We start from the raw sequence: 20,800 nt of genomic DNA, 5'->3' as shown, positions 1-20,800 counted from the left end.
ATGAATACCCTTTTTTAAACATCCTTCCAAATTTCAACCAATTGGTACTTGTTCATCGTCCAATAGCAGATAATAGTTAAGCATCAAAAATGGCTGGAGCTAATCCGTTCCTCAGTGACACCGATTTCACAGACTACGGAAATGCCGATGCAGACGTGGCCGTGTCGCACATGGGCGTCAATTCTAACCCTTTCCTCAGTGGCAGCGAATACAACATCTCTGACGCCGTCGGAGAGAACCCGTTCTTGAATAGCGGCATCGATGCAGTTGGCGGCGACGGCGGCGACGGTGCCGATGCTTTCCTCATGGGTGGGGGCACGAACCCCTTCGCCAGTGACTTCTCCGGTGGGGACACGGAGGAAGTTGACTTCTTCGGAGGTGCTACGGAGGAACCCGCGCCCCCAACTACCACCGCCGCGAGCTCAGCCTTCCAGGACATCTTCTCGGACGTAGTGTCCCAGGACCTCCCCCCGGCGTCGGCCCCTTCGCCACTGGCGCCCACCCCCGTGGCGGCACCGCCTCCGCCCAGTATCCATCATGCCCCGGGAAGACCCGCTCCCCCACACCCCCCACCCCCGCGGCCCCCTCCAGCCGCGCATGTGCCCCCCGCGAGACCCCCAGCGCCATCGCCAGCCACAGAGCACCACGACTTCTTCGGGGCAGATATCAGTTCCCCGCTTCAGCAACCCCACCAGCCACCATCCCATGCCATTGGGGCTGCCACGATGGACCTTCTCGGGGGCGACGAAGACGAAGATGACGCGGCGGCCTCTGCCGAGACGTCTCAGATCATGAGTCGCCAGGAGAACATGCAACCAATGGAGCCGACGCAACAACCGGCCGCCCCGGGGAGGCCACCGCCCCCGCGCCCAGCCCCCCCATCACGGGAGACTCAGGAATTGATCCTGAGCGTCACGGGGGCCATGGAAGCCACATCCTCTCACCTACTGGACCGCCTGAGGGCCACGAAGACGCCCTCGCCCACGCCCATCCGGGATCTGCATTCGCCATCCCCGTCGCCCGACCCCTCGGCATCTTTCCTCATGACAGACGAGCAGCCCGCCGGAGACTTGCTGGGCGAGGGGCTGGACGAAGAGCCGCATGTACCCGAGGCCTCCTTACCGACCCAGCAGCATCCTCCGGTCCAAGCGACCATCCCCCAGGCCAACGAAGACTTCCTGGACATCTTCGGAGGTGACGACGGGGGGCAGTCGGAGCCCCAATCGGCCGAACCTCAGGAGGGCTTCCCACACGCACCGCCCAAGCCCCCACCCCCAGTCCACCCACCCACCTCCAATGCGGACCTTCTGGCCCTTTTCGAGTCCACCCCGCCCGTCGAGGTCTCGTCCGCGCCGCCGGAGACTTCAACGGTCATGAGCACAGAAGACGTTCTCTTCTCAGTGGCGGCGCCTTCCACAGCGGCCGCAGCTCCTCCGCCCCCACCACCGCCTCCGTGCACTGTAACCGCGGCCGCCCCTTCCTCGGCCGACCTCCTCATGGGTGACTTCGTCGAGTCGGAGATGTCCCAGCCGGTTCCGACGCCCGTCACCGCTACTTCCGACGCGGTGACGTCCGCCGTCGTACGGGAGGAAGTTAACTTCCTATCGGACACTCCTGCAGAGGACAATCTCCCAGCGCCGCCGTCGGACGCGGGCTTCGGTTCGCTAGTGGACGGAGGGGAAGGCAGTGACTTCGACGCTTTCGCGGCTAAATTCGAGAGCGCGGCGAGGGAGGAGGAGGAGACTGGAGGCGCGGCCAGCGGTGCCGGGGGAGACCCCTTCGACCCGTTCGCGTCCTCTGGAGGGGGCGGCGGAGGAGATGGTGAGCGTTGGCTCTTCTGTCCCTTGTCACGTTCCATCAACCTCGCACTTCAATCCTCATACCCCCAAATTCGTGTCCATATTACTGCACCATTTCAATGAATACTTTATTATAATGCATATTTTAGTAAAATTACTTCCCATATCTAGACATTAAACTCTGGGCAGACCATCTGCAAAGACATAAAAACAAATAAGAATGACCAAGCCCATTTCTAGTTTGATTTCTTGAGCATCATGTGTTTATGTAAAATATTCTTAATTAAATCTTCTTGACATCCATTTAAGAAATATATCTACAGTTTAGAATAATTAAACAATTTGATTTTTCTTTCATCCATAACATTCAGTTTATTCTTTTAATATAATACTCATTTTTTATTATTTGGTAGTCAACCTGATAAGAAAGATTTTGAATTGAAGAAGACAGAGCACTGCTTCATTCCTTATCTTTGCCTAACTAGACATCCTGATACACCGCCATGCGATAAACTCACCTTCAATTTCACCAACATTGTACCTCCCTTTGTCCTGTTCCAAATAGCTGTTTATTTCATCCCCCTACATCACTTTTCTAATGCCCTCCCCTCTCATCAGGAAAATTTGATGCCCTTCATCCAACTTTCCTACCTATTTCTGAATTCACCCGACAATCCTCACTCTTATCTGTTATGCCTAATATTTGCTTGTTGGTTTTCTATCCATTTCTCCATTTTAATTATTCTCCAAAGCCACATCTTTTAAGCATCCAATCTTGATCTAAAATTTTACCACAAATACTTTATTTCTATGCCCTAAAAGAATGCACTTCATTCCAAATTTTTCACTGGTTTTTCTTAACATATTCATTCAGCATACCACAGATTTTTCCTATTTAAATTTAATTTTTAATTTAGCCTTCCTCTAATAAAACCTAATATCTTTTATTCTGTTGAATTGTTTGATAATGTTTCTGAATTGCCTTATGAGAAATAGTAACAAATGGAACTCATTTTGAAATATAGCCCTTAATTAATTGATAAATTTATTCCCATTAATTGTGCTTCACTCCTGAATATTATAAATTTGGAGTGGTGAATATCTTCTTCCATGGAACTTCAAATGAATGCTTAATGATAAAGTTTACAGTAATAAATATATAATATTTGTTCTTATTTTATAAAGAAGTAAAATGTGCTAATTTTTATAATTCTACTGCAGCATGGGGTTCATCGGGAGTTGCTGATGGAGGGGGTGGTGGTGGAACCACTGGATTTGGAGGGGAGGATGACCAATTTGATGCCTTTCTCTCCATGGGTGAACCACTGGCTCCAGCACCAACACCAATCCCTGCACCAACAAAAATCAATCGAATGGAATCGGCTGATTCAGATGATGGTGGACCAGACTTCTCCATATTTATTAAGTAATGCACTTATTCATGGCTCAAATCCCGCATTCACTTCAATCCATCCATCTTGCCCCTGCGATTTATTCATCTCTTCAAATATTTCTAATATGCATGGAAAATATGTTATTGAAAGCTTATTGAATGGCAACTCTATTGAGGAATGCTGGCAAAATTACCTGAAAATTGTCTATCATTTATAGTTGAGCAAAAAGTAAAAGCTAAAAATATCAGCTTCTACAGTATGTACTCTTTCTAAAACTTCCTCTACTCTCTTGCAAATGGAATGGAAAATTGAATGTTTTGATAACTTTAATTTAAGTAATCCAATTAATGAAATTTTTAGATGAACATTGCATTTATTACTTAAAAATGTGCTCATAAATAACATCCTGTTGATTCCTTGTAAATGTAAAATCTCAAAATGAAATGAGGCATTACATTTTCTAGAGAGATTTTCCATCAATATTCCAATTAACTTTTCCTCATTTGAATATCTTCTTTGGGTCAATTAGTCTTTTTTTTGTTCATTTTCAGACCAAAAGCACAAGGTGAAGAAATCACAGCTGAGTATGATGCAGCTGGTATGCCAGTTCTTGCTCCGCCACCAAAAAGTCCCGTGAATGCTGCATATTCTGATCAGACGATTGGAGGCTCCAGGTTCAACCCCTTTGACAAGGGAGGCCTAGCTATAGACAACTCAGAGGCAATATCCGCTGGAGCTGCTCCAGTCCCTCTTGGATTGGATGAGAGTCAAGCCCAAGGAGGTATGTAGTTAATCCCAGAAGGGGTCATTTAGCGACAAAAATAATCTGACTGATATTGCAACAAGTTGGTTCCAATATTTGTGCAAAATATAGTTTGCATATAAAGTAATTCAACAAAAACTCAATTACAATTATTGCCAAAATATGAGACAGTGATTTTTGTCATTTTATTACCGATTGGTATTAGTCCAACGTAGGCAGGGGATCCTTAGTAAATAATGGTTGCAATTCTCACACTGGCGCTGTAATTAAATCTAATTGAACACTAAATTTTTCATAAATATTTAGCCCAATAATAATTTTCAGAAATAATGAGGGGATTGAAATGGTGTGGTGGCTAAGTTACCGGCTTCCCACTCTAAGGGCCTGGGATCTAATCCCGGTGATGGCCGGATTTTTCAATGATATCCCGATTCTCACTGGAAGTACTATGTGGAGAGAACTCTAAGGGAATACTCCATTCATCGGACATTCATTAGTTCTCTGTTCATGGGACATTAAACTGCAGATCCCTAAGCACCTCTAAGTAAGAGCAGGCCAATTCCAATGCTAGGTTTCTCCCCACTCTTCCTCCATTCCCTAAAAATATCCTATCCCAAACTAAATTACCCACCTATCCCTTCTGGCACAAATGACCTCTACCGTTGGTCACCTCTTCTTATAACCACTGCTACAATTAGTAATAATGAGGCTACAATATTACATTTAATGATGAGCAATTTTTGCCGCTTTGATCACTTATTTTATACATGTGGCTGGAGTGTAAATATAATGCAAGAGACTCACTATGACGCATAGTGCACTTATTGACCACACACTAATTACCTTTTATTTGAATTTTCACATAGTACAACCTATAAAATATGGGTATAAATAAATTTTACAACTAAAATAGAAAATTTAATGCTATAAAATATTAAATGTTGATGTAAACTATGGAGCACAAGATATTTTCTCAACATGATCAATCACCTTATTGATTGCTTTGACACCTAGCAGTATGAGCATCCTTTGATGGTATACACCTGGGTATTGACATTTGACGAAGAGAAAAGTTATTTTATTATCTTCAGTGTAGTTTAATAGCCATGGCAAAAAACGAAAGTTCACTTTAAGTAAAAAAGTTATCCCTGAAGTTTAGGATCATCTAAATGTGTTGTAGAGATGTTAACCACCTTAGTTTTTACCTCCATCATGTCCTAACACCACTATTTTTTTTTTTAAGGTAATCTACCGGTTAAGGTAGGTTTTTGGATGGACACAACTACCAAACAAATATTTTATTACTCCTAACAAAACACAAAATCCATCATCCTACTCTATATCAGGTCCCTCTTCATCTCTGAGTACTTTCTTCCTCCCTTCATCCCGTCCAACATCCCTATCCTGTTCCTTCCCTTTCCTCTTTTGCCCAACATTCTACCCTCTATCACAGTCTTCAACATCCCACTGCCGGTCAATACCCCCTTCATCCACTTTTCCTGCCTCCACAGGATTTCTCCCAACAAACCCCTCTCTTCTCCCACCATACCAAGTACTTCCTCATTTGTTTTCTTCTCTGTCCATTTCACCTTCTCCATTCTTCTCCACACCCACATTTCAAAAGCCTCCAGTCTACGTCTATCCTCCTGCTTCAATGACCACGTTTCCGCACCGTACATAGCTACGCTCCATATCAAAGTTTTTACGAGTCTTTTCTTAACATCCTTACTCAAAGTCCCCGTCATCAACTCCCTCCTCCTTGTAAAAGCCTCTTTGCCTAGCGCAATTCTTCTCCTTACGTCCCTACTACTTTGACCGTGTTGGTCCAAAACACTACCGAGATACGTAAACTGTTCTACCTGCTCTAGTTTTTGCCCTCCTACTTTCATGTTAGGCTTAGCCTTTTTCTTTCTAGAGAATCGCATAACCTTTGTTTTATTGATATTGATTCTCATCCCATACCTGTCGCACTGAATTTCCAATTCACTCAGCAATGCTTGTAACCCCTTGGCTGACTGACAAACTAAAGCTTGGTCATCAGCAAACCTAACTGATTTTACGAATTCCCCGCCCACTTTCATTCCTACCTCGAGTTCTTTCCATGCCTCTTTGATCATTTCCTCTGCATACAGGTTGAACGGCAACGGTGATAATGGGCAACCCTGCCTTACACCTCTACCTAACACTGCCCATCCCGACTCCCCGTTCCGCACTCACACCTGAGCGGTCTGAGACATGTACAGGTTGCGGGTTAGCCTCCTTTCCCTCCAATCTATTCCTATTTTCTGCAATATACTCATTAGTTTTTCCCAATTCACTCTATCAAATGCTTTTTCGAAATCTACGAAACAGGCAAATACCTCCTGGTTGTGTTCTATATTCCTCTCGATTAATAATCTCATTACTGCAATGGCATCACGCGTACCTCTCCCCTTCCTATACCCAAACTGATAATTCCCTAAGTAATCATTTGCCCTACTCTCTATCCTTTTGTTTATGATCCTAAGAACAACTTTAGCTGCATGGGATATCAAACTTATTGTCCTGTAGTCCTCACATGATGTAGCCTTTACCTTTTTCGGATTAGGAACTAAAACTGATCTCACAAATTCTTCCGGCCAGATTCCTTCCTCATAAATACTACGAATCAGCCCATATAGCCTCTTCCTCCCACATTTTTCTAAACATTTCAATAGTTCCGCGGGAATGTTATCCACCCCCACGGCCTTATTTAGTTTCATCTCCCTTAAATCCCTTTCTATCTCATCGTCGAGTATGCCTGGACCTAAGCTATCTTCCTCTACGTCATATTCTTTTTCAATGTCTAACTTTGTTGGTCGAAGTTCTTTACTATACAGTTCTTCTATATACTCCTTCCATCTCTCTTGGATTTTTCCAGTGTCAACTATTACCTTACCCGCCTTATCTCTAACTGTTAGCATAGCTCTTCCTTTCTTACTTCCCGATAAAGATTTAACTTTGCTGTACAGCGCACCGATTTCACCCTTCCTCTGCAGACTTTCCATATCCTCGCACTGCGTCTTCCACCATGCTTCTTTTGCTTTATTCGTTGCCCGCCTCAATTTATTGTTCAATTCTTTGTACTTCATTTTGCCTAATTCTGTATTTATATTCTTCCATTTTCTCCGCTCATCCATCTTTGTAATCATCTCATCCGTGATCCATGGTTTCCTAGTCTTTTTAGCGTTAACGGTTCCAATAATGTCTTTTGCGGCTGTAGACAACCCCTTCTTGATCATTTCCCATTTTTCTTCGATAGTACTAAGCCCTTTACCATCCTCCATGATTTTCTCTACCGCCTGTTTGTATTCCTTCCTTTTCAACCCATTTAACGCTTCTACATTCCATTTTCTAACTCGCCGCCCCTGCCTTATCTTTTTGAAACGTACGCTACATTTCATAACAACTAAATTGTGGTCTGAGTCCGCATCCGCTCCCGGGAAGCTGTGGGAATTTATCACACTATTCCTAAACCTGTGTCTAACCAGGATATAATCTAGCTGATATCTTCCTGAGTCACCTGGCATTTTCCATGTATACTTTCGTCTTTTGTGGTGTCTAAACCAAGTGTTGGTGATGACTAACCCCTGTCTTCTGCAGAACTCAACTGCTTTCTCCCCGCGGTCATTCCTCGTGCCTAAACCGTAGTCCCCCACCTCATCACAATCTCTTCCTTCGCCTACCGTCGCATTCCAATCCCCCATCACTATCAAATGTTTCCCTGCAGGAACACACGCGATCATGTCCTCTAACTGATCGTATATCCTATCGACCTCTTCTTCCTTATGGTTGCTCGGTGGCATGTATACCTGAATAATAACTAAGTTCGTCGGTTCTGCTTTTATCTCCACTAGTAGTATTCTATCCGTTACCTGCTCTATGTTGACTACGCTTCTTCCTACCTCTTCATTTAATACAATGGCAACCCCTCGTTGGCTCTCGTCCCCGCCGCTGTATATTATTCTATACTTATCACTCCAGTAATCCCCGCTATCTTTCCATCTCACCTCGCATAGACCTAAAATATCTATATTTCCCCTTTCCATCTCTCGCTTAACATTCTCCAATTTTCCTGTCCTCATCATTGTCCTAACATTCCACGTTCCTATTCTAACTAATTTCGTCTTCTTCTCCTGCGTCTTCTGTCCTGCTGCTGCTGGTTTTCCCTTGCAAGGGTTTCGTGGGATGACGACCGCGGAAGCCTTGCCTCCCCCGCTGCCGGGCACGACACACGGCCGATTGGGCCGAGCCCCGTGTTTGCCAGGACTCAAAATATCTCTATTGTCCATCATATTTTTCTAGGGAATGATAATTGAGGTGGTTTCCCGTTGCCTTCCTCAATAGTGTTTTTAACGTGACACCATCACTTACTGGCTGCCCCACTGGGGTCAGACGCCATTACAGCCGCCTCACTGAGGAACAGACGCTGCGTGGACTACCTTTCGTCTGACTCCTAACCTTCGACCTATCTGGCATGGGTGACCCTACCAGGAGCAATAATTATTACTCCCGCCAGCACAGCTCTAGGGGTCATCGGAACGCACAAGCCCTTCCACCACGTCAAGGTTGTAGTCCGGGGAGGGAACACCACTATATCTTCCCAAAAATTACTCATGTGTTTTGCTGTAGTTTATAATGAAAAATTCATCCACTAACTTGAATTTCTCAGGAAAAGATCTTTCAAAATTCATAGCTCTGGAAGGATTCATGAAGGAAACTGACTAGTACTATTTTTTAACTTTAGTTTCTCATTATTTTAATTCAATACCTATTGTTTAAATTAATCATTCCAAATCACCCAACCTTTTGAAATAGCTTGCAACAAATTTGTACCAATACTTGATGAATTTCCTGCCTTGATTATTCATATTAGAATATCAACGATAAAAAATTTATAGAAATCATTAGGAAGGTATTTGGGAAGCGAATAGGTAAGCCTCCAGTTGAAAGAGCTGAATACCTACAAAAATTACTTATGTGACGTGTGCCATAGAGAATCCATTTCATGATCATAATATAATAACATTTTAGATATCCAAAGAAACTGCGGGAGATGCTGCAACAGTAACTTTTAATGGAGTCATCCGCTAATGTGCATTTCAATGCAACAATTTCAGAGTGTAAAAATTATTCGGTCAAGGCAAATGATTTCATCCCACTCTGGGCGAATGATTTTTACACTCTGAAATTGTTGCATTTTTACATATCCTTCATTAAAATTCAATTACTATAATAGTCTAGGATAGGCATTCATGATACTAAGGTTCAGTATAAAATAATTAAAGCATAGTTTTCCAAAAGATTAAAATTTTTTAGGCTCTGGCTTCTATCAAGCAAGATGAGTATTTTGATACAAATATGATGTTGGAAGCCAAGAGAAAATTTGAAAAATATGAGCAATTAATACTTTTAATTATGAACTAGAAACGCCAATGCTCAAGTGATTTCAATGCATGCAATAAGTAATTTTGAGTGGAGAAAGTTTGCCTCAGAAGTATAAATAATTTCTTCCTCTGAGAGAATTAAATTCTCTGTAAGCCTACCTTATTGCATGCTATTACATGCATTAATCAAGATAATATGTTCAGTGAACCATAGCCCATATTATGGTTATTATTGGTTATCTATCATTTAAGGATGGTTTTTAGATATACATGCTATGATATTGGTACATTTCTGAGGATCTCCAAATAAGACACAACCTGATGACCCACACAATAATAACATGCCCCTCTGCAATTCTGCATACTTCCCTCCTTCATTCCATGCAATGTGCCCATTTGTTTCCTCGCCCTTCCTCACCATCTTAATATCTTCCACTCTATGTCAGTGTCCACGTCCCATCCTCAATCAAAATGTTCTTAATCCATCTTCCTGGCCTCCTTTGAATTTCCCCCAAAAATCCCTTCTCCTCCCCATCATGCATAGTATGTCTTCTTTTGTTTTCCTTTTTGTCCATTTTAACTTTTATATTCTTCCTCATATCCACATTTCAGAAGCCTCCAATCTATATCTATCATGCTGTTTTAATGACCATGTTTCCATGTCTTACAAAACCATGCTCCCTGCCAAAGCTTTGCTGAGCTCTTTCTCAACATCTTTACTCAACGCCCATGTATTCAATTCTGTTCTCCTTGTGAAAGCCTCTTTGCCTAATTCAATTACCAAGTCTTATGTCCCTACTACTTTGGCCATTCTGGTTAAAAATACTTCTAAGGAAGGTAAACTGTTCCACCTGCTCTATTTTATGAACTCCTATTTTAATATTGAATGAAGATTTACTCTGTCTTGGCAAGAACATAACCCTAGTTTTTTTTACGTTTATTCCCATCTCAAACCTAATGGACTGTCCAGTGCACTCAGCAATGCGAAATTAACCGCAAAACATGAGCAGAAATCAACATGAAGAAAAATGATGGAATTTTAAAAAGCAAAAATAATTACCTATAACCTGGTATAGAAAAGGATTTACTTGGTCCATGGCATGGTCCCTTGAAATGTGCTATGAAATGGGGCAATGGATTAATGAATTATTTATGAGACTTGGGCAAATTAAAAGGAAACATTGCAGGTCACTTCAACTGAGTTATTTCCTGATGTATATTGAAAACACAGGAATTTTACAGATTAAAAAAAGTTCAGGATGAGTGACTTTCATACTGTAAAATTTCTAAATAGTGATATATTGAATATGATTCAGCAAACTTTGAAAGAAATTGTTGTTATTTGACTGACTGTTCTGAATATGACTCCATATGTTATTTCTATAGCAAGAAAAAATATGATTATCATTAAGTTATAGTATTATATGAATTTGGTATGGGCAAAATTATAACTAGTTGTTCAGAAGTTGTTCAGAAATGTATTCATACATACGTGAGTGAAGAGTTTTCACCTTATATCCCATGAAGTAAGATACTATTTTAGCCAACTGAGCAGAGCATAGGATGTGCATGAACAAGTGTATGTATGTAAGCCTCAACCATATTATTCTACTCTCTACAGTTGGTTCCGGCATGGGGTTACCAATTTCTGGAGAGCCAGGACTCCCAAGGAGTGACTCTCAGGAGACGCCCCCCACCCCACTTTTTGATGAAGATGTTTCACAACCCCTTGAAGACTTCCCTCGCACCATTCATGATGAGTCCACAGGGTGGGAAATGCAGCTCAGGCAACCAAACAAGAAAAAAATCACAGGGCAGAGGTAAGCCCAATGGGCCCTGTAAACAGAGTAGATATATGAGCATAATCGCAGTCTTTCATGCTAGTCTGAGCACCCACCAAAGGATTTTTATTGTTTAGTAACATCTGAATTAAGTCCTTATTTAAATATTTCCACTCCTATTGCAAGTGTTTTCTTCAACTTGAAAAGGTTTACTTAATCTGAAAGGAAACATTTCTTAGCAGAATCCACCACACAAAGGCAGATGCAAAAGATGAAGTATATAGAGTTTTCTTCTGAGAAAACTCTATACACTTCATCTTTTGCATCCTTTTTTCATGATTAAAAATACTAAATGCCACAAATGTTATGCTAAACCTGTATTATTGCTTTGATAACTTCATGGAAAGCATTAGTTGAAAATGAACCTAATAATTCTTCATTGCTAGCATTTTTAATAGTAGATTTTGATGCCATTAAGCATATTCCTGTGATATCAAAAGATGTTACCTACCTAGTTTATTCATTTATTATCATATTTGTTTCATTTTTATTCATAACATATTTACTATTAATGCTTTCAATTAAGATGTCACAATACAGATTTTGCTACGCAATGAATGATTATGCCACAAAAACTTTGAGGACCCATGCATTCAACCACCACCCTTGAAAGAAAGACCATTTAGCAATACAATTATTATTGTAGTATACCTGTATTATTATTGATAATGGTAGTTCACCATTTTGGTTGGGCACACAGATGTCTACCACTGCAACCATCACACTTCTCAGTCTCACTACCAAAGCACAGTGTTTCCCTACATAATAATGCATTGTCCTTTTTTTCATGTTAATCCACAAGAATAAATTATAATGGTCTCTCTCTGCTTCTAAACCCCTAGTCTAATGCTCCCCATCCTGAATCAGTATTTGCTCTCTACACCTAATCAGCCTGTGAAATGCACAGATTTTGAATTAGTTTCCAATCCTACCTTCTGTAATTACAATATTCATAAATCTTCAGAGCTGAAGGAAGGACCTTCATTTTCTTTGGTTCAGACTCCCCACATGCAATCAATTGCTTGCACTTATTCCTGATTTCAGGCATGTAGTGGAGTATACAGTTTTGCCCGTAGAGATGAAATTATGTTTAAAGTCCTGTATTTTTTACTGAAGCAGCAGCAAAACAGCCTTGAAACGTCTCACACAATTTCATTTTTTATCAACTATCAGTAATCACAACACCCATCTTGTAGATAGTGTTCCCATGTGCAAATGCTAAATTTCTGTACCCATTCACTTTAGCTACCTAGAGCATTAGCTATCTCACACACCTTCACTCCTCTATCAACTATCATTATATTGTGGGTTTTATCTAATGGTTTCTTCAGTGGCGACCTCAACAGGGCATCCACAATGTTCAGGAGCACTTGTGCTCATATGGCCAATTCAACATTTTTGAAACCATTTATTAAGCATTCTCACCAAAAGTTCAGATTCACCAGAGTGGTTACCAAGTTTCTACTTGGTTCCCTGAGGTGATTCCTTTCATAAAACGTTTAATCAACACATGATATTCTATTCCATCCTTTATTTGAAATCACCACCTTGATTGATTCAAACAGATGCTAAACACAGAGTAATTGACTAATTTGGCTGAAACTTCAGTCTACTCCTTCAAGAGATACTACCAATTGAAATTAATGTTGACACACACCACTGGTGCCATCTCTCTGACTTTGCATAGACTTTTCAAAACTATCATTCACTTCAACAGTATAACCTCAGATTTTATTAAGTCACAGTGATCACAATTACCAGAAATTTTGTGAATTATCACGCGAAAAGAAAACTATCTACATCCAGTTGTCTGATTTGATTGATATATTATCAAAAAAGTCATGAAAATAATTTGATGACATGTGATTAAGAAATATTTTTTACTATTTCCAGAATTTAAGTCTTAATTAGAGGGATAAAGTGGTAGAGGAAGGTATTCTTTAAATAATTTCTAAATAATAATGTAATAAGCTAAATAAACCTAATGTCATTAATATTGCTTTTAATAATAACGATTTAAATATAACAAAATGAGATATGGTCACAGACTAAACTATAAAAGAAAACACTTCTTAATGGTAACAGCTACATAATTAAACAAAATGCCAATATTTAGGTTATTTTTAAACAACATAGTTAAGATCATTGCATTTATATCTAAAGTAATCACTACCTGAATAAAAAGGGAGACAACCACATTATATACTGTGATTCACTGATAAATAATAATATAGGATGACTTTATTTACAGGTTCTGGAAGAAAGTATATGTGAAATTAGTAACTCAGGGAGATAATCCAGTGCTTCAACTCTATAACACTAAGGATGATAAGGATCCATTCCAAGAGCTTCCGCTGCAGCCATGCTATTCAATATCAGATATAAGTAAGTATTGGGCAAATGGAAATTAAAAAATCAATGAGGGTATATTTTGCTTTGTGAATATGTATTTGCTCCGGAATGTTCACCCAAGCATCTGGTTTGCAAAATTAACTGAACAGTATTATTTATCAAGTGTATGCATGCTTTTTTGTAGTTATTGACCTTCTAATTGCATGTGAGTTGTGAGATAGTGTTTTTGTTTGAGGGAATACAAAAATACTCCTTAACTCAAAGAACTTCTTGATGCATTATGTATTTTCAAAGGCCATCACCCAACTTGATTGCAAAGGAAGAGAAAAATTTTCCCTAGCTGGTCTCTTTAAAAGAAACGACTTTTTTGATGAAATTAAAAAAAATAATAATCTGGTACCACTAAATATCCTTAGCAATCATTTCCAGTAATCCATTCATGGAAAGTCTTAGTTGGTGGCCAAGTCTTTCATATCTCCTTAGGTCATCATTTTTGTCAAAATCTTATGACATACTATAGATGGAAATCTCAGGTTTGAATTTAGAAAAGGATCTCATCACCATCAATTTTATCTCATTGACCAAGAACTTTCATAGCTCTAGCTCTGAAAAATTCTTTTTGATAAAGTGTATCAAAATTAGCTATATTTTCATCTAAGATACTGACTTTATTCCTGGCATTCCAATTGTTGATTTCAACTTTTCCGAGCCTGATTAAACACATGACAGTCTTTCCAAAAAGGTCATATATGTTGGATCTATAAACTTTATTGCAATGATTGTGATATTATTTTCTTCAGACAATGGGGTAGAAATCTGAAGCAATGAGGGGCAGCTCTGCTCCTTTTTGTACAGCTATCCCAGCAATTCCCATTCAGGGAAAAATTAAATGAGCCACCAACAGCAGAAATATTTTTCCCCAGCATACTTCCATGTGAATAAAAGTGCACTGACTTGACAATCTTGAGCAATAGGAAATCTTTCTGCAAAATAAGTTTTCATTTGAGTGATGCAAACCAATTTCCTTCCCAATCCCTCCTCGTAAACACATGATGGACTGGACTTCGGTTCTCCCCACACCCTCTCCAACAATGACATAAGAACCCATGGTTCCAGGCCTCCATTACCATACAAAAAAATTTCAGAGACACTAAAACTATTTTTTCATGGTGACATCACCACAAAAAACAATTTAAACAGGATGGGAGCTAAGAGGATTATTTTAATTACAAAATATCTACCGACACATAATGCCAAACACACTGCCACTGGGGTGCGCAGTGGGGGTTGTTAGGGGACCAGCATTTTATGCACGAACATACACAAACATAGAAATACACATAGAACATACGCATAGAAATGCATTTATATATAAATATGAACATGAATAATATCTATATATACACCCCCTGAAGTATGTGAGGCAGGGGGTGTTCTGGAACTAGCCAATGATTCTAAACTAAGCTCCTTACACAAATATGAATACAATATTAACCCCAGAAGTCATGCAGCACCGAATTCAAGCAACATGGAATACGAACAAAAAATTTGAGTAAATTTGCCTAAAAAAACCACTCTTAATTCCAAAGTTTTCAATAGTCCTTTCTTTATCTCTTCCCTTAATGTCCTTGACATCAATTCCCACCATCTTTAGAAAGCTTCTTTGCATAACACAACTCTTTTTACATCCCTACTTATTTGACCACTTTGATCCAAAACACTTCCCAGATAGGTAAATAGCTTCATCTGCTCTAGTTTTCCCTCTCTTATTTTAAGGATTAACTTAGCATTCCTCTTTCTTGAAAACATCAGAGCTTTAGATATTTTTACATTGATTCTTTCATCCATACTTAATACACAATTATGACAATGTAATGTAAACCTCTTTAAAAAATGTGGCATGCAACAAAATGTGTTACCACCTAAAATCTGACATTTATAAATAAAATGAGAAATTTATTGCATGAAAACATAATATATAATCCATTGAAATCTAGTGTTGCAGATGAGATTATCATCATCCAGATAATCTTCCTAAAATGGACAAAAATGAATGCAAGCAAGCATTTTGAAAGCTAAAAAATGAGGACCTGGTCGATTGGACCCAACATTTAGTCTTAGAGTTAAAGGCTAAGTAATAAAAGCAATCAGGAAACATTCAGCAAACACTTGAGCATTACTATGTATTCTGTACAGCTGTAAGTGTCTAGAATTGAAATTATACTAAGGTTTTACAAATCGGTCACTTTTTAATTCAGTGATGAATGTACTTTTACAAGGTTCAAAATATAACATCAATACTTAAATATTTTTCACCCTCTTTGGGAGGTGGGATTAGTGAATTGTTTTGCATCAGCAAACTATCATTTAACTCTACAATGGGTATCGTAGAAGCATTTAATGATGACTGAATACTACACAGTCAATGGGTGAATGATAACCCATGATTTTCTCTCCAATTTTGGCCCAGTATTGGCTGTTGATTTAGGGTAGGCTAAATGTAAATAATTGACCCTATATTGGTACACAACCTTCACCTCTCATTTTTAAGAGATGTATTGGTGTGGTTGGTTATAGAATATTCGAGTCAAACTTCCCCAGATGATTAGACACATTTTTAAGAAATTCTGACAAAAGCAACTGTAGCTTACTTTATAAATAAGCTAACCACAAATTCACTTTTAAATACTCAAGGTAAGGAGGACTAAGATTTTGGAATGAAGGAGATTGAAAAACATCTCTAATTGATGATTTAGAGGAAAGGGTTTCAGTTTTGGGGGGGTGGGGCTCTGAATATAAGAATTGCAGTGCAGAAAGGCCTAGTCTCTTGTCCGCACACAGTATGTTGAGTATTCCAAGAGTAATTTTATATACATATAAAGTTAAACCTGTCAATTAAAATCTTTTTCTAATGAATATATATTTTATTATCAAACAGGCCTTACTTAAAAAAAACTTTCATAACAAAGAGGTGAACGTCATGTGTCACTAAAAGTGGCATATAAAAGATACTTATTTATTTTTATTTTATTTGAGAATTAATCGTTGCAATTCGGTGATTGTCCTGGTGGCAATGATCAAGTCTGGGCAACTGTCACTCTTACAATGGACATACATACATACACAAGAAGAATAGATAGGAGACAAAAAGCTCTAATATATATTGACATTTAAAGATTACCAACCGCACATTTACTCCATCCATAATCTTGCGCTCTTCAATTTCATATGCCGTTCAAAATCATGCACCGTTTACACATTACTCACTTTTGCGATACAACTTTGAACACCATCCATATCACATGCAAACAATATTTTAATAAGTACAATAGTAGAATAATCACTGATCAAATGCATTACTGATTCCTCTTCCGCATACAAGGGGAGGGGGGGAAGCTACTGAGACATGGTTTGATATGTACATAGAGGCATAAAGTTACTTAATACAGTCTATAACAACAGAAAAAAAACAGTAGTAGTACTTTGGAGTAGTAGTAGTAGTAGTAGTAGTACTTTGGAACTAATATTCTACCTTTATTTCAGGTGCCCAACAGTATGATGCATATGGTAAAATTTTCACTGTAAAACTTCAGTATGTGTTTTATAAAGAGCGGCCAGGTGTTAGGCCAGGCCAAGTCACAAAAGCAGAACGTATTACCAATAAGCTCAGTCAGTTTGCAGCATATGCAATTCAAGGTGATTATCAAGGAGTAAAAGAGTTTGGAAGTGACCTCAAGAAACTTGGTCTTCCCGTAGAACATGCTCCACAGGTAATTTACATACTTTTCATTTAAACCTTCAATACCTTCAGAAAATTCATAGCTCAACAATTTTAAAAAATGCTGTTTACTTTAAAATATTTTTTAAAATACTTATTGCATTTCACCTTATTAAATTTCAGATATCGCAACTGCTGAAACTAGGCTCACAGTCATATGAAGACCTGAAAATATTTGGTGTTGTCATTGAGGAAGCATTGTTTAAATTATCAGCCCACAGAGATCGAGCTCTCAACTACAAGACAGATGAGGTACAGATTACAGCTGTAGATGAGCTCTATGTGGAACAAAACAATGAAAGCCATGTTCTAAGACAAATAGCACGAGTCCGTGTATTCTTCCTAGGTTTTCTTGCAGGTAACTTCCATTTTTATTACATATTCCTATTTCTTTTATTGCTGACATCATATGTAGTCACATTTTTTCAATTAAAACAGAACAATCAATTTGATTACCATGAAGCAAAACAATCCACACCACATATTCTTGCTATTGGTAGAATAGATACTGCATACCATCTCATATCTGATCTAATCTACCAAATGACAAGGTCTGTCTCTGCATACATAGTTTTAAAAAGTTAAAAATAAGACTTTTAATTTATTTTTAATTATCAATAATTTCACTGAAAAAAACATAATATCACGTTTATTTTGAAAACATTAATGCAAGAACTTGACAGGCATATTGAACAAGTAACCCATGATATCAAAATTTCTCTTATATTTCAGTAATATCTTCCACGACTAAGGCATTATTTTATTCACTATTAAGAGAAAACTCAATTTTAATTTATTTATTTCCTTCATGATTTGCTCTATATCTTTCCTTTTTGAAGTCATACTCATGCAATAGGTTGATCATTGCATGAAAATGATATGTTTACATTTATTTTTCTGATATCATAGCATGATATATAGTATTTTAATGAATAATTTTGAAAATTTTATGAGATTCGATAAATTTTTTCTTATTCAGAGGTGGTAATTTTCTCCCCCGGAAACGTCCTTAAAAGCAAAATATTGGAAATAATTCATGTAAAAGATAACATCATATCACCTTTTTGGCTATTGAGAGAGCATATTATTTGAATATACTTCTCTACAAATTTTATCCTTTCACCTGCAGTAGTTCAGTACCTAATGATAATTTCAAGTTTGTAGAAGTCTTAAATGATTTTAATGTTTAATTGATTAAATATATTTCAGGTATGCCAGATATAGAGCTGGGTGTGAATGACATGGTAAGGCAGGGTAAAGAAGTAGTAGGGCGCCATGACATCATTCCAGTTGTTACAGAAGAGTGGATAAGATTAGAAAATGTAGAATTCCACAGCTGTGTGGAAACGGGTGAATACGAAACAACTAGAGTGATCAAGTAAGCATGACATTTGGAATTCAAAATATCATACTCTTAAAATTAATCAACTAAAAATAATTCAAATTATTTTGTGGAATGTTAACATTTAAAAACAATAATCTATGCATTTAAGTACCAACAAAATGACTAATAACAATTGCAGAGCATTTCAATTAAAATTTTTACAAAATTATTGCTAATTACCAGAAAATCTGCTCCGACTTTTATTCCAATTTGCTGATTGAGTGTTTTTATGTTGTAAAAGATTTAACTACGACCTACTAATGCTTTAAGTAAGAGGATACCTACCTAATTATTGGATATAACAACCTGCAAGCACTGAGTTAATGCCCCTAATCAAACAATGCTTTGTTTAACAGCTATCCTAATTCCCATACTCTACTAATAAACCTTAATTTCTTGCCTGACCTTTGAACTTATTGGGATTGTGAAGATTCAAGCCGCCGGATGCATGCTATATTGAGCTGATGCGTTTTAGGGTGCGCCCTCCTAAGAACAGAGAGTTACCCCTTCAACTTAAAGTGACAACATGCACAACTGGCAACAAGGTATATTAAATTACATTTCTAAATGATTTAATGCACGATAACTCATAGATATATACTTGGAATCATAATCTGCTGAAAATATCAAAATAGTTTCTTTATGGTATATTTGATTGGATAAGTCAACAGCTTCTATTTGCAAATAAGGGAATGGTGAAGTAGCTATATACTATGGTGTAACTTCTATCTAGGGATTATAACTAGTTATGATGCATAGAAAATATGTGCCCATCCTTTACCCAACCTGAAGCTTTACATAACTTTAGTGCAGCAGAAAGTGGCATGGCAGTTGTCTTACAATAGACGAGGTACTTTAACTTGTTGAAATCCAATGCCAAGTCTCAGCAGGATGCATGCATGTTTTTCTGCTATAAGTATTTCTTAGAATAATCTACAAAGGCATGGCAATATCAGTCAGTTTGGCGATTGTCTTGCTTAACCTCCTACTTGAAAGCTAAAATATCATATATTGTTAAACTTTCTAATAAAAGGACTAGGGACTCATTATTAAAAATTATTACAGAAAAATTTAAAACTAAGAATCCTGGATTCTAATTCATTAATCTTTGTCAAAATTAGAGAAATCCATGTGCAACCACTGACTCAATAAATTATTCAAAGAAATGTGTCCAAAAGTAAGAAATACAGGAATGCATGAGGGTGAAGCTCGTCTTTTTGAAAGACTATTAAGAGGTTTATTAGGAGTTCCAGAAATAATCTATAAAACTTGGCAGTTTCAGGCATAACTTAGTGGAAGTGATGGATATTCAATGAGGTGACATATATGGTACTTTTCCATGGGAAGGGAAATAAGGGTGCATCTATAATTGCCAAATTTCAGCCCTTAGAAACTTATAGGGAGGGGAGACTGGGGAACTGGAAGATCTCAGGACTGTGTTTTGAGACACTTGAGCCCTCTCTTGGCTGAGGCTCCATTGGGAGTAGGGAGCCACAGATCCGAGTGGTGAGGGAGGGGAGTCCACTGAGGGAGTGAATGGTTCCAGTGAAAGGAGGCCAGTGAAAAGTAAGGAAGATGAAGTTGGGTACAAATTCTCATAACTAAGAGAAACATTAGGCACTTTAGAAATTTGGAAAATGCATAGTTCTACTTGTGAATCCATTTTTAAAACTTATGTATTAGCTGTGTACAATGATTGATTGGAATTTGTTGCTTTGAGCATTGCCAAAAAAATGAATGTGTAGCAAGAAAGATATAATGGGACTGCAGATGAAATCTAGGGGGGAATAAACCAATATGCAGGGATATGAATCATTATGTAAAGGGTGACAAGTTCATTCTTTCATATGCACCCATCCAATGGTCACCCTCTCCTATTTCAATAAGCTGTAAACACTTTCCCCAGCCTTCTCTCCTCCCATCAAAATACCCCTCCAACACCTCCCTCAATTTCCATATTGAATGTTACAGAAAGTTATCAGAAGATGTCTTATTTAGATGAAAATAGTTCAGCTCAATGCATATGAAAATTGTGGAAAAGTGCACCTGCACCTCATTTAAATAGAATTAATTTAAATTGAAGA

At 38.5% G+C, this 20,800-nt stretch overlaps 1 protein-coding gene across 2 annotated transcripts in view; it reads left to right on the top strand.

Moving 5' to 3' along the window:
* The first annotated feature begins 89 nt into the window (after positions 1 to 89).
* Positions 90 to 20,800, top strand: part of stnB (stoned B) — a 34,211-nt gene continuing 13,500 nt past the window's right edge. Inside the window, exons 1-9 of one of the 2 annotated variants that reach the window (XM_071584627.1) lie at positions 90 to 1,821; positions 3,021 to 3,225; positions 3,745 to 3,974; positions 10,983 to 11,181; positions 13,454 to 13,587; positions 17,098 to 17,324; positions 17,456 to 17,690; positions 18,542 to 18,710; positions 19,147 to 19,261. In XM_071584627.1, coding sequence (XP_071440728.1) covers positions 90 to 1,821; positions 3,021 to 3,225; positions 3,745 to 3,974; positions 10,983 to 11,181; positions 13,454 to 13,587; positions 17,098 to 17,324; positions 17,456 to 17,690; positions 18,542 to 18,710; positions 19,147 to 19,261 — 3,246 coding nt within the window. The remainder of the gene's footprint in view (positions 1,822 to 3,020; positions 3,226 to 3,744; positions 3,975 to 10,982; positions 11,182 to 13,453; positions 13,588 to 17,097; positions 17,325 to 17,455; positions 17,691 to 18,541; positions 18,711 to 19,146; positions 19,262 to 20,800) is intronic. The other variant, XM_071584628.1, reaches the window with a different exon arrangement.

Source organism: Hetaerina americana, unplaced genomic scaffold (assembly GCF_022747635.1).
Source record: "Hetaerina americana unplaced genomic scaffold, ioHetAmer1.1.p SCAF_2, whole genome shotgun sequence".
Classification (NCBI taxonomy): Eukaryota; Metazoa; Arthropoda; class Insecta; order Odonata; family Calopterygidae; genus Hetaerina; species Hetaerina americana.
The sequence above is the reverse complement of the archived record's forward strand: the minus strand, read 5'-3'. Positions and strand labels throughout refer to the sequence as shown.